This window comes from Eretmochelys imbricata, chromosome 3 (assembly GCF_965152235.1).
Source record: "Eretmochelys imbricata isolate rEreImb1 chromosome 3, rEreImb1.hap1, whole genome shotgun sequence".
NCBI lineage: Eukaryota > Metazoa > Chordata > Testudines > Cheloniidae > Eretmochelys > Eretmochelys imbricata.
Window position 1 is genome coordinate 161,513,133 of NC_135574.1, and position 15,146 is coordinate 161,528,278.

General features: G+C 38.8%; 1 protein-coding gene across 2 annotated transcripts in view; it reads right to left on the reverse strand.

The window, feature by feature from the left end:
- The window catches only part of IARS2 (isoleucyl-tRNA synthetase 2, mitochondrial), a 52,118-nt gene that overhangs the window by 26,598 nt on the left and 10,374 nt on the right, over positions 1–15,146 (reverse strand). For both annotated transcript variants that reach the window (XR_013345717.1, XM_077813746.1), the window contains exons 9-12: positions 13,997–14,166; positions 12,158–12,248; positions 11,786–11,937; positions 10,984–11,144 (exon numbers count right to left, since the gene is read on the reverse strand). Coding sequence is in view for 1 of the 2 variants with exons in the window: in XM_077813746.1 (XP_077669872.1) it covers positions 10,984–11,144; positions 11,786–11,937; positions 12,158–12,248; positions 13,997–14,166 (574 nt within the window). In the remaining variant the exon portion in view is untranslated. The remainder of the gene's footprint in view (positions 1–10,983; positions 11,145–11,785; positions 11,938–12,157; positions 12,249–13,996; positions 14,167–15,146) is intronic.

The following is a 15,146-nucleotide window of genomic DNA, read 5'->3' on the forward strand; positions in this document are numbered from 1 at the left end:
GGCCTCTCTCCTTAGGGAAGCTTAGCAACACACTTTGAATGCTAGATTTACTTAAATAGGTCTAAGGAATACAGAAAATCTCTAAGACTGTTAGTCTTTTATGCGGAAAAGACTAAAGCTCAGGCAATCACATCCCAATACCTTTTTAAGTGAGTCAGACTCTATTAAAGACTGTTATAAACAGTTCCTGTTCCAGAAGGGCTTAAAGCACACTCTGTTAGAGTGAAGACTGCTTTTACAGTCTGCCTTCGAAGCATTTGCATAATAGAAAACTGTAGAGCTGCCACTTGGACCTTGATTCATACTTCCCAAAACATTCCTCAAATCTGGCAACTAAATCAGACGCACAATTTGGCAGCGGAGCATTACAATTACTTAAGTAGGCCTCCTTGTCCCACTGACCAGAGGCAGGAATGCTGCTCCCAAGAGTGAGAATGTGAAGAAGTCACTTAAAAAAAGAAATGAAGGTTACTCACTTGTAACCAGAGTTCTTCAGAATGACCTCTGCCCTTCCTGCTCATCTTTCCCTCTTCCTCAGAGTTACAAATTTGAACCCAAAGAGGCAGTGGAAAGAACTAAGGTGCTTGGTGTGCCATGTCTCCTTTTATAGCTGAGGAGACGGGACAGTGTGGGTGTGGCAACCAGAAGGTTCCATGAATCCAAGCTACACCACCAGTGCCTCTCAAGAGCATGAATGTGCAGAGGCCCTCATGAAGATCTTTGATTACAGGCGAGACATCTTCATTTACTTAAAAAAGGATATTTCAAGAGCTCTGCTCTGATGAAATCTAAATTTCTGCTGATTATGGGCCTGTACACGAAGTCATTGGCAAAACTGCTATTGCTTTTTAAACAGGAGTTGTATCTTCGTAGCAATGGCTTACGACACTCAAGAATTTGACATGTTTTGGTCTCTCTGTATGTAAAACATGGCAAATCAAAAATTCAAACCAAAACTGAACTACTAGCATTCAAGGTGGACTCCCTCAGATTTCTGGGATGTGCATAAATCCAAAGAAAATAACTCAGTTTTGACCTTGCTAATGTCCCTACAGTATACTTATAACAAGGTAAACCCCAGTTCATGTCAAGTGGAATTGTTCTTGAAGTAAATCACAGAATAGAAATACTAATCAGTCTTGACTAATGGCTCTGGCATCAAGTTGGAAAAGTTTCACAGGCTTTGATCAAGGGGTCCTTAGCTGGTATGGATAAATAATAACCCCAAAGAAGCCAGCCAAATTGTTTCTAGTCTAGAGAATTGATACAGCGTTAGCTAATGGGCCAAACTCATCCCTTATGCAACTCCAACATGGCTAACAGCACTTCAACAGACTAGCATCACGGATAAAATTAGTCCATACATTTTTAAAACATCCATTACAACGTTTAAGTGATCATACTTTTGCAACATTTAGCACACAAATGTAACAACCTTTCCTCAATAAAGAGCAGACTGACGTAGAGTCTTAAGATGTTCTCGCAGTGGAGGTGAAGGTGATTTCTATTATTTGCAATTGGCCTATTTCTGGAACGCATCCTGCATCTCCTGCAAAGGTTAGCAGCCTCAAACACTTATTCATAGATTCTAAAGCCAGAAGGGACCATTGTGATCTCCTGTATAACAGGCCATAGGACTTCCCCCAAATAATTCCTAAGAGCACAGCTCTTAGAAAAACACCCATTCTTGATTTAGAAGTTGTCAGTGATGGCGAATCTACCACGACACTTGGTGAATTATTCCAATGGTTAATTGCTCTATTAAAAATGTACATCAGTCTGAATTTGTCTAGCTTCAACTTCCAGCTATTGAATTGTTATGCCTTTCTCTGCTACACAGAAGAGCCTATTAGTAAATATTTGTTCCCTATGTAGATACTTATGGACTGTAATCAAGTCACCCCTTGACCTTCTCTTTGTTAAGCTAAACAGATTGAGCTCCTTGCGTATATCACTACAAGGCATTTGATCTAATCATTTAATCATTCTCATGGCTCTTCTCTGTATCCTCTCCAATTTATCAACATGCTTCTTGAATTCTGAGCACCAGAACTGGACACAGTATTCTAGCAGTGGTCACACCAGTGCCAGATACAGAGGTAAAATAACCTCTCTACTCCTAGTGGAGATTCTCCTGTTTATGCATCCCAGGATCCCATTAGCTCTTTTGGTCACAGCATCACACTTGGAGATTGTGTTCAGCTGATTATCCACCACAACCCCCAAGTCTTTTTCAGAGTCACTGCTTCCCAAGGCAAAGTTCACCATTCTGTAAGTATAGTCTACATTTTTTGTTCCCAGATGTATACATTTACATTTAGCTGTATTAAAACATATATTGTTTGTTTGGGCCCAGTTTGACAGATTTCTAGCAGAAGCTAGTTCCAGAGCTAGGGACCAATCACAAACACTGCTCTTGGTGATATAGCTTTTGAGCATGTTTACTGAATGCAGAGACTGCAACAGAGCATACACAGTCTCTGAGGTCTTAGATACACAACTCATTCATCTTAGATACACAACTAGCCATGGTGATCCTATTTAGGCCTAACCATAGAAGCCACCTGGATAAGAATTAAGATGTCTGCCTTCTGCATATAAGAAATATGTTACACCTGTACTCAGTATTCTGCACTGGCAACAAATCCAGTCCCCAAGTGAAATTCAAGATGGTTGTCACCATCTATAATATTCTACAAAATCACCAACACTGTTACTTGAATGCCCATAAGCAGAGATGAGCCAGGTAACACTCCACAATTTCAAGCTACCTGGAAAAATTCTGTAGGAAGATTGTAAGGACCTTCAATTAAGGGTTCCCCGCCACCTAGCATCATTTTCATGTTCCAGATTCAATCCGATCCGACATGAAGGTCGCAATCTCTGTCATATACTGGGTGAGTAGGGATAAGCTGTCCAAGCTTGAAGAAAAGAAGGTGATGTAGAGATAAGTGTCATCAACATATTGACACTGCAGCTAATCTATCCTACAGACTTCATGTGAACACTGAACAAGAGAGCTTGACAACATAGCAGAAATGAGCCCTCCAAAGAAGAGTCATTGCACGTGAAAACCCTCCGGCCGTTGCTCTAGAAAGAGTGAACATAACCTCGGATCTCTGCTTACTCCTATCAGTCCCTACAGTCAAATCAGCTGCCTCATGAGTAGTGCTGGAAGATTTTCTATAGAACTAGAAATACTGACAGGGAAGTCTGACTGCTGTTCATTGCCCCAAGATCATCCACTAAGATCAATGCTATTTCTGTGCCATGTCCACATTGTATGCCTTGTATAGACTGATGGATTATAATAGTAATTTGTGGAGGGAAAAAACCTGAGTAGTCCATCAAATGAGAGCCACTAAGTAGGTCAAAACTCTACTTTGTCAACAAGCATTGGGTTTTGCAACCCCCAGGAGGGACAAGTTCTATGAAAAATGGCAGATGAATAATAGATCTGTTTAACCCAATCAATAGGAATTAAATAACTGTTACAAAATACTAATGATGCCTTCTTCTAACTAAAAAATATTAATTCCTAACTTAAGCTTTTCAAAAGAAGGTTTAGAACAGAAAGACTTCTAGTCTGCATCTGATTTTTAAAGCATATAGGAAGTAGTGACTGTACAGAAGAATGACAGAGAATGCTGTATTACACTTGCAGTAAGCTCCCTCCTACCTACCTCTTTTCCAAATGAACAGTGTTTGCTCCAGAATACTTTGCCAGACAGACAGCCTCAACAGAATTAGTGGCAAAAATATTCTCCCAAATTTCTACTTGGTAGCCATAAGTAAAAAGGTAAGAAAATGAGAGGAAAACTCAGACACATATATGGAATGGCAAATTGTGTTATCTGTAATAAAGAATTTTGTTTACTTGTTGTTCCCTGTAGACCTCCAGAAGAAAATGCAACCGTGCAATCAATCTTCCTTGTGTGTGTGCGTGAATGGCATTAGAAAATGAACCTACCACAAAGGTTTCGCCAACCCCACTTCGTAATGGTTTTCTCTACTGTCTCCATAAATACGTCTACAGAGACATCATGGGTTGGACTATGCCTTTATCAAGCTTAATGTTATACAAAATAAAACCCCATATGGTTAATTTACGAACATCAGTAGGAGTTTATTTTAGAGTGCAAATTCCCCTGAAGCTGATGTGAATTAACAGATAACTTTCTCTTCTACAATATAATAGCATCAGATAATTTGTCAGATACTCCTGGTTACATTATGCAATTAATTATATGAAATAAAAGTAGTCAAATATTGACAGGTTTACTAATCATTAACCAGTATTCTCAGGTTTTTATGGTAGTCTGAAATCAACTAATTGTAAAGATTCAGCAATTTGAAATTATTTACATCTAATTCAATCTCTGTAACAAAAACTCTGGGAGAATTTAAATATCATACAATAAAGTATTTTTAAAAAGCGGTTGCATATAATATCTAAGATTCCAAGAATGCAACTTCTGCCCCCATGAAAGATTTTAAAAGCCACTCCTCTGACCTCTCCCCAAGATTCTCATGAATAATAAGTGTTCTCCCTATTATTTTTGCACTTATAGTACACGTACTGCATGCATATTTTAAAAACGAAGGTGAAATTCTCTCTATACATAAATATATCAAAGTGCCAGTGAAAAAACTTTTCTCAAATAATTACTCATCACTCTACAATCTATACATTTCTATGTGAGTACAATAATTCAGAGAGTAAGCAATAAACCCCATTGTAAAACTTTGCCTTATAGTCATAGATCATATCTAAAATAACTTGTATTACGTGTCACTTGCTAGGTCTCTAACAGTGAAAACCCATGAGGTAATTCATGCTACCATGACACCAGCCAATCATTTTGAACTCTGATATTGCTTGTACTGACTGCCTATTTAGGGCGTTATCAGAAATTAAGTAGCATTAAGATGATTCCCAGCAGAAGAAAAAAAACAGTTCTCAGTGTTCTCTAGTCCTTTTTCTTTTTGTATAATAATGAGTGAAAGATAGATTTTCTTTTTACGTAGGTATCAGTACTTTGCCATACGGTACTCTGCTGGACAGTACTTCGGAAGGGAAGGGGTAAGTTGCTAATGTTCTGAACTTATTGGAATATGTTTTAAATAAAGTAAATTTGATAAAGTTATTCACTTACAGTTTTAGATGTATTTATACAAAAAACATGCAACTTGATTTTCTAGGTAAAATTGAAGTGAAGTGATTACATACCTAACTAATAATAAAATCACAGGAAAAGGCGAGAACACTTCTAGAAAATTTTATTAGTCCAATATAAGAATTAATACTAATATTCACATAATGAATTAGTAAAGCTAAGTAGTAGAAATCTATAAAAGTTCGCACTTGTATTTGTTACTTGAGGTGAGCCACTATTCTAAATCTTTGCTTTTAATTTCCTGACTTTGTTTTTAAAAAGTGATTTAGTCTCTAGGATATTGTTACTTTTTCAATAAATCTAAGAAAAAAAATGAATTAAAATATTTACTTGAAAACCTGATGTTGTAGAACAGCAATTGCATGAGTCAGATTGATTATTTGTTAAATTGTTGTCTTGTGCAGTTTTTAAAATTTTACACACACACAGAGACACTCCTACTACCCACATTCTCATAATAACTATTTGAAAACTGCAATTATTTAATGTATAACTTCTCTTCTCTCTCATATAGGAAGTAGGAATTTGCCATTTTACTGAAACTTTTGAACTCACGGCTTAAATGTGCTGAGGAGACAGAGGTACTTTTTTGTGGGATTTAATATTTATCTGCGTTAGAACACCATTTAGATCACTTTTTAATGCTGGAAAACTATGCTTGTTGCTGCATGCCCAAAATGTCGCAATGCCACATGTGGATGCCAGTAAGTGAGCAGACTCTTAGAGAGATGAAGCATTAAATGTAACTTATGCAGGATTAGAATCTAGTTCTTGCTTTTAAAATTGAAAGTAACAGCAGAATTGCAAACTTTTTTACAGCTTACTGTCTTAGGGCATGCAACATACATCCGGCAAAATAGAATGCTGCTGACTTTAAAATGGCAAGTCCATGGGCATACCCATACTTGCACAGAAAAATACCACTGGTTTATTTTAACAGAGTTACTATTTTAAGATAAAGTATGGGGAATCATTCTAGACTAACCAGCAGTATTATCAGATGTAACAGCAACTCCATGTGGACTACACTGACTTCCAGTGGAGATGCTGTTACTTTTGATATCTACTGACAGAATGTGGAGCAGCCACACACATTTATACAGCATTGGAGTTAAAAAAAATAAGTGCAATTTTCAATCAAAATTCTTTGGAATATTTTGTTATAATTTTGTATCATTCATTTATATAAGTCTGAATATTTAAAAGACATTAGAAGCTTCATGTCCCATATCATGCTAATACTGTAATGTATGAGAACCAACCACAATAAAATATGAAGGACTGCTGTACATTTGATTAAGAACTGGTATACAGGAAAATGACCTATGAATTGACAGACTGTGTCTTCTAAATTTGTCTGTCACTTCTGTAGGCCAATATTCTGCATGCCTTAACTGCTTTGGAACCAGAAGTCTGCTATGGCTAACTTAGAGAAAATGCATCTCCTGCTGTACTGTGAAATATTTAGAAGAACAAACTGTACAATACTTATTTTTAAGTCAATGCTCATTATTTTTTTTAAAAGAGCAACAGATGTGGCAGCCGAATAAATCTAATTTTCAATCATACAATTTTACTCTTTCATCTCATGTACTGTATTGACCCTTGTCCACCCCCACATGCCACTTTTTGATATTCATGAATAATAGGCTTACACAAAGGTGGAGTTACTGATCTACTGCGATGTTTTCTCCATAAAAATGCCCCAACAATGCCACTGTTCATACAACTCCAGCGACATGCCACAGCTCAAATGTTTACAAAGGCACACCTTTCGGGATATGTTCTTCACCTTTAAGAGAGCTATATAACTAAAGGAGAATTCCTATCCAGCACTACCTTCAAATATGTTCCCTGTTGCCCAGCTAAATGTATGCAATCAGTCCTATTTGTACATATTATGGTGTTTATCTATAATTTCAGAGGAAAATATTGCTTAAGACACATTTTCATAGCTTGTTGACTGACTGCAAAGTTGTGCTACATAGGAGTTTTTTGTTTTTATCATAATACTAAACCGTCTTTATTTTTCCACACAATTCGGGAATACTAAAAGCAAAAATATTTCTTTAAAAGGCTACTTTCCAGATGGACTGTAATGGCTCCTGCAGAGGAGCCATATTTTATTTTGTAAATATATATTTGAAGCCTTTTTGTAAATGCTAAATGAATGACTTCCACATGTAAGAGATTATCTTAACCCAATATATAGAGCCTTTACACATTTCTGTCCAAGAGTACCTTGGCACTATTTGCATGCTGATAACAAATACCACAGACAGAGGAAGTGAACAAAGAGAACTGTGTGCACACAACACACACATTGACTAGCTTTGCATAGAATCGTAGGACTGGAAGAAACCTCAAGAGGTCATCTAGTCCAGTCCCCTGCACTCATGGCAGGACTAAGTATTATCTAGACCAGGGGTGGACAAACTACAGCCCGTGGGCCACATCCAGCCTGTGGGACCCTCCTGCCCAGCCCCTGAGCTCCTGGCCCAGGAGGCTCGCCCCTGGCCTCTCCCCCCTGCAGTCTCAGCATGCCACGCTGCCGGTGTAGTATATTAAACTGCTCCACATAGGAATGTGCTACTGGTAGCAGTTACAGAGAGCAATTTACTACACGACATCAGCACAACGCTCTGGGCGGCCGGGCAACACTCTGGGGGGGGGGGGGGGCGCGGCTGTAGCGCCGCCAGCCACCGGTGCTCCGTGCTGCGCGGTAAGGGGGGGTTAGATAGAGGGCAGGGAAGTTCGGGGTGGTGGTCAGGGGGCAGGGGTGTGGATGGGATCGGGGCGGTCAGAGGGTGGGGAACGGGGGGAAGGGGTTGAATGGGGGCAGGGGTCCCGGGGAGAGTAGTCAGGAAGGAGGGGGGGTTGGATGGGGCCATGGGAGGCAGTCAGGGGCAGGGTTTCCGGGGACGGTCACAGGACAGGGAGTGTGTGTGTGGGGGGGGGGGGTGGGGGGGGGGGGAGGGCCGTCAGAGCATGAGCAGCAAGAAGTACAGGGGCGGATAGGAGGCGGGAGCACAGCCTGGCACAGCCTCCCCTAACCGGCCCTCCATACAATTTCTGAAATCTGATGTGGCCCTCAGGCCAAAAAGTTTTCCCGCCCTGATCTAGACCATCTCTGACTTGTGGCTGTCTAACCTGCTCTTAAAAATCTCCAATGACGGAGACTCCACAACCTCCCTGGGCAATTTATTCCAGTGCTTAACTACCCTGACAGTTAGGAAGTTTTTCCTAATGTCCAACCTAAATCACCCTTGCTGCAATTTAAGCCCATTGGTTCATGTCCTATCCTCAGAGGTTAAGGAGAACAATTTTTCTCCCTCTTCCTTGTAATAACCTTTTATGTACTTGAAAACTGTTTTCATGTCCCCTTTCAGTCTTCTCTTCCCCAGACTAAACAAACCCAATTTTTTCAATCTTCCCTGGTAGGACATGTTTTCTAGAACTTTAATCATTTTTTTGCTTTCCTCCAGACTCTAACTCATCCACATCTTTCCTGAAATGTGGTGCCCAGAATTGGACACAAAACTCCAGCAGAGTGAAAGAATTACTCTGTGTTTTACTTACAACACTCCTGCTAATACATCCCAGAATGATGTTTGCTTGTTTTGCAACAGTGTTACACTGTTGACTCTCATTTAGCTTGTGATCCACTATGACCCCCAGATCCCTTTCTGCAGTACTCCTTCCGAGCCAGTCATTTCCTATTTTGTGTGTGTGCAATTTATTGTTCCTTCTTAAGTGGAGTATTTTGCATTTGTCCTTATTGAATTTCAATCTATTTACTTCAAACCCCTTCTCCAGTTTGTCCAGATCATTTTGAATTTTAATCCTACCTCCAAAGCACTTGCAACCCTTGCCAGCTTGGTATTGTCTGCAAAACTCTATAAGTGTAATCTCCATGCCATTATCTAAATTATTGATGAAGATATTGAACAGAACCAGACCCAGAACTAATCTCTGCGGGACCCCACTTGATATGCCCTTCTGGCTTGACTGTGGCCACTAACAACTACTTTCTGGGAATTGTTTTCCAACCAGTTATGCACCCACCTTATAGTAGCTCCATCTAGGTTGTATTTCCCTAGTTTGTTAATGAGAAATATCACGCAAGACAGTATCAAAAGCCTTTATAAAGTCAAGACATACCACACATCTAACGCTTCCTCCCTATCCACCAGGATTGCCTACTAAATGTAAAAAGTGTATGCCACTTTAGAACCAAATTTGTAGAAATGGCATTATTAGGTTCCATATCAATTGTGTCTGACTGAATTTCCATATCAAATTTGTTCAGTCCTCAAAACTTGCCCTGAACTCTGGAAGTCAAGCTGGATTCTTTACAGAGACAGCCAGAAGAGGCTTGGCAACCAATTTCCACTCCCCTTCACCTATGCAATCTTATTATCCTTAAAGGGATTTGCACAGGGGTCACTGAGGGCATAATCTGAATTCAACTGAGTTACACTTGTGTATCTGAAGGCAGGAATTGACTCCAAAAATCAAATATGGAAAGCAAGGACTCCACAATGCCATTTTTACAAAGTCATCTTATAGGGTAGACTCCTACTTTAAAACCTCTTCCCCCCAAAAAGCTAAAGGTAGTACCCTGATCATGAAAATAAACAGCTCAACAAAAAGAAAAGGAGTACTTGTACTCCTTTTCTTTTTGCGAATACAGACTAACACGGCTGTTACTCTGAAACCTGTCATTAAGCTCAACAAAAGTTTCAGTTTAAAAACTAAAAGCAGTTTAGCTATCAGTGTAAGAGACAATCAGAAGAAAAACACTTTGGAAAAGGTTAATAAAATTCTTTGGGGGATTTTTGTTGTTTGCTTGATTTGTTTTGATCAGTGTACTAGGCTGAAATGTACTAATATTTTAAAACTCAGTTCAGATTATTTTTTTTTATTGTGAACTCATGAAAAGGAGAGTTTGCAATAGATATAAAAGAGTGTCATATATAAGACCCAAGAGGTAATTGTCCTGCTCTGCTCAGCATTGGTGAGGCCTCAGCTGGAGTACTACATTCTGTTTTGGGCACTACGCTTTAAGATGTGGAGAAATTTAAGACAATCCAGAGAAGAGCAACAAAAATGATAAAAGATTTAGAGCAACCTGATCTTTAAGGAAAGGTTAAAAAACTGGGCATTTTTAGTCTCGAGAAAAGAAAAGAAGACTGGGACAGGACCTGGTAACAGTCTCAAATGTGTTAATGGCTGTTTTAAAAAGGATGGTGATCAGTTGTTCTCCATGGCCGTGAAGGTAGGACAAGAAGTAATGTGCTTAATCTGCAGCAAGGGAGATCTAGATCATATATTAGGAAAAAAATTCTAACTGTAAGAATAGCATCTGTCAGCTCTTCAATTTCAGAAATTATTGTAACAAATAATTGCATAATTGAGGTCATAATGCTGAGATTATAGTCATAATCTGTTCTAGCTACAGGATGCAGTTCTTTACATTTAATATGGATGTCTAACATCAGCTCTCCTGAAAAAAATCTATTAAATCACAGACGACTGTCAAGAAGGTGGCTCAACTGATTGCGGGTTAGTGGAATGAGACAGACCTCGACTACTACCTTTAAACCACATTCAGTAATAAGACATTGGCTCCTCTTTTTCCATTTAAAATAACTAAACAATATAAAATTAACTGCCAAAAAACACACCTTTTACACAGTCATGAACCAAAATGAATTTGCTTGCACTTCAGTTGTTTGTAGTTTTAATATTTTCCATATCAGAGCAAGACAGGTCTCTTATTTTTTAATATGAATAAAATAGATACCTGTTTATAAGGGATTCTCCTGTTGTCTTATGATAGAACACTGGAATCGGAACACCCCAACTCCTCTGTCTTGAGATGCACCAATATGTCCTTCTGTCCAGCATTTCTAGCATTCTATTCACTGCTGATGCAGGAATAAATTTCACTTTTTTTAACAATTCCTATGAAATAACCATAACTAAAATTATTCAGGGTTGGCGAGAATTCAGAATTTAACAAAAGGACACTACTTATTCTCTGAGGGCACAAACAGCTACCGGCAGAAATCCTCACATATTGATATAATATGCTCCGAAGTGATATCTCATGGATGTCACCACCACTCACTTTATTTTCTGCTTAAATCTACCTATCTGAACTACTTATATGACCCCGATACCAAACACCTTACAATCTTTAATGTATTTATCCTCACATGTCCTCTATTATCCCAGTTTTACAGATCGGGAACTGAGGCACAGAGAGGTTAAGTGATTGCAAAGGTCATACAGGAAATCTGGGCTTGAGGGGAGGTATTGAACCCAGCTCTCCCAACTTTCTTCTTCGGAGTCTTAAATGGGAAAGGGCATAAGTGCACAATTAGTCTAAAGTTGGTGGCAAATAAATGAATATGTAACTGTTGGTAATTTCTAAATTAACTGTTAATAAGACTGTGATTACAAACACTTTGCAGCTGATAGCAAACACTTAGGGAGGAAAGCATACTTTTGAAGTGGAATGTACATGTTATACAAAGACCCCATATGATAGTAATGTCCTTTACACTCCCTCAAATAGCAAACTATGTAACGAAGTGTAATACCTGGGCTGTAATCTTGATATTTGCTGTGTTTACAAACCACTGTTTGCTCGCACGAATAATCACTGGTTTCTTAGTCCTCCAATCATATGGGTAGCTATGTACACATTTCTCCTCTTTTAATAAACTGTTTGCTGCTTGAAGCATCTGAATGACTAATGAGAGTGAGAATTAAGAGTTAGCGGTAATAAAAAATCAGATTAACACAACACACTGGTGCCACTAACTCCACTTCTTTCCTTTCCCCAAAATCCAATTCCCATCCTTATGATAACAGGAAGTGCCAATATTTTGTTCACTGTAAAATTAGTTTGGTTTACATGAGCCTTCAAAATATTTCACAGAATATTGACTAACTGAACACAAGATACTAACCAGCTTCATTTCCTTCTTCCAGTACAGCCTTGTTTTGAAGCTCAGGACCTGCAGCTTCTGTAAAAAATCCACCTTCATCCACCAGGCAATCCTAAAAACAAGAATATTTTTTAGTAATGTCAAAATATCAAGGGACTATTGTATTCCTGTTATTTTACAAGAATCTGAAATTATGAACTAAGATTGCAGTATAATATACCATACATCTGAAGCAGGCTGAAAAGTAAGGTGTCACTTTTAATATTTAAAGGTAATTATGATGTAACAACCCTGAAATTTGCCAACATGCCACTGAGCCTGAATCCTCAGCACAGGATGAACTCCACTGAGTTTGTGAAGATACAGCATTCATGTTATTACACCACGTCAAAGAGTACTATTCCACTTAATTCTTAACAGATAGAATAACTACAAGCAAAACAGAAGTACACTTAGCCAGAAATAATGCCAAGGAAAAAATCTTAAGCACAAGTTAGATCATGTCAGGCTCAGCTTTAAAACAGTGTATTAATCCTTTCTGCCAGAGCTCCTAAAGCACACAGATATTGCAAATTGATTACACATACGGGGATCACTTCATCCATCACTGAAACAGCCACTTCTGAGGAGGAAGGTGTCAGCCTTTATACGGAGCAGAAAACTAGCTCAATAGAGAAGGCAAAAAATACTTTATCCATTTGAAGCTACAGGGGAAGGCAGACAATTTCCCACATTGGAAATTTAGCCCCAGTCTTGCAAGAAGTGAGGTGAGACGTTTTTGGCAACAAAACTGCAAAAAGCTGCAAAAATCTCACTTTTACGTTTAATCCAAACGACTGTCACCTTCCACAGAACAGTACCCCATAACATCATGCAGCAGCATTAGTTCAGCACTGATTAAGAGTGAACAGCACCACTTAATCAACACTACTATAGACAGTATGGTCCAAGGGATAGGGTGCTAGACTGCAAAATACAAGAGCTGAGTTCTATTCGCAGTGCTGCCACTAGTTTGCTGCATAAGCAATGGCAAGTCACTACTTAGCCACTCTTTGTCTCAGTTTCCCCTCAGTATAACGTAAAGCACTTTGAGATGTATTTAAGCAAATACTCTTGTCACCATCTCCTAGATTTTCCTTGGACAGCTCTCCTCCAATTACTAATTCCTTTATTAACATGCAAATTCCTTTATTCAAGAGCTGATCAAATTACACTCTGATGATCTCACAGCAAGGGGGGGGGGGAAGCCAAGCCAACAGAAATCTAGAATATTACAAGGAAAAATTTACATGTTATAGAACTGTAGTAAATTATTTGACAGGTAAGCTCCTTTTTCTTTTAAGCAATTCCCATGAAAGAGGATTAATTTGTTCCTTTTAGCTAACACTTGTTACATTTACAGAGCATCTTTGCTCCTCCCCAAGAATCTCTCAAAGACCTCAAAGCTCCTTGAGAGATACTAAAAACAATTATTACCTATATTACTGATGGCTTGGCAAACTGAGGCACAAAAAGTTGTAGTTTGCAACTGATCTCTCTGTATTTATAATTTATCTTCTCCAAAAAGGAGTATTCCATTCCACTGTTACATTACCAAGGTTAGGCAACACTTGGCTGAAAAGCAGAACCATTTTTCCTACTTATGTTTTTAGAATCCAAGCCTTTGCTCTTCCTCAGCCAATGCTGTTTACAGCAGGTCTTCAAGTTAATCAGGGACAGTGAGATGGTTACATACAGGTGTCAAAACAATTTTAAATGTCATGCAATATGTGTAAGTTATGTGACTCTTTACATTTTAGTGGTGTGTGACCAAAAATATACAGGTTAAAAACGAGGAGAAAAACAAACAAACAAAAGTACCATGGGCAGCTGGTGATGGGAAGCTACACTGTAATCCTCCATACCATGAGCTGGGGCTGTGTGAACTAAACCTGTTCCTTTTGCCATTGTCACATGATTTGCTGGCAAGAAAGGGGACTCTCTGCCAGGAATTGTGGGATGAGCACAAGAACCATTTTCCAAATCAACACCTGAAGCAAAAAGAAATGGGATATTCAACAATTTATGAGCCCAGCTTGTATTTTTCAAAGTCATAGAACAAAAAAATTACAATTCATAAACAAAAATGCAAGTATCCATACTCTGATACAGTTTTTCCTATCCACCCTCCAGAGTACTGGGCTTCCCTGTCTCCCCATTTGTGCCACTCCTACACAGACACACCCCATCCATCCAGGAGAATATTGTTTTCTTCTGAGCCAGGCAACGCTACTCCAGCAGTAGTTGAGCTATATAAAGCACTCCTAGCCTAAAGGCACTAAGTGCATTCTTATCTGTTTCCATCCTAGGTCTCAATGTACCAGGACCCAATATTGACCTCTAGAATCCAGGATGGCAGTATAATATACTGTGATCTAGTGGTCTGAAGACGAGGCTGGAGACAATAGACCCAAAATCTATTCCCAGCTTTGCTTTAACTTCCCATTTGACCATATTTGTTTATATATACTGTATCTTTAAGAAGTTATAAAACAAAGGCTCTCATCTCAATCACTAGGCAACTAACCATTGTAAAGTACAGTGACATTAAATATCTAACATCTTCCCCCAAATCACGCAATAAAAATAAACCAGAGATCAAATTCAAACAATACTTCAACACCTTCCCAAATGCAAAACCTTACTGCATCTCTCCCTCCCCGCAAGCCTGGATAAATAGATTCAGGACTAAGATGGACAACTGTAGATCTTAAAGGTAAACAAATTTCAAACTGTGGAGGAAGGAGGCAAGAAATAGGTTCCAAAATTGAGACTTTTGTCATCAGTGCTCCATTTTAGCTCTCATTTCAGTTGCTGCAGGTCACCTGTAAACCATAGTGACTTGAGCAGATAAAGCCGGAGAAGAAGACATCTAGGGCCACTTTGTCGATCGCTGAGAATGAGATTATGAAGTCCGGCCAAAACATTCCTCCTATTGGAGAAATGGATAACTCACATCCCTCAGGAAATG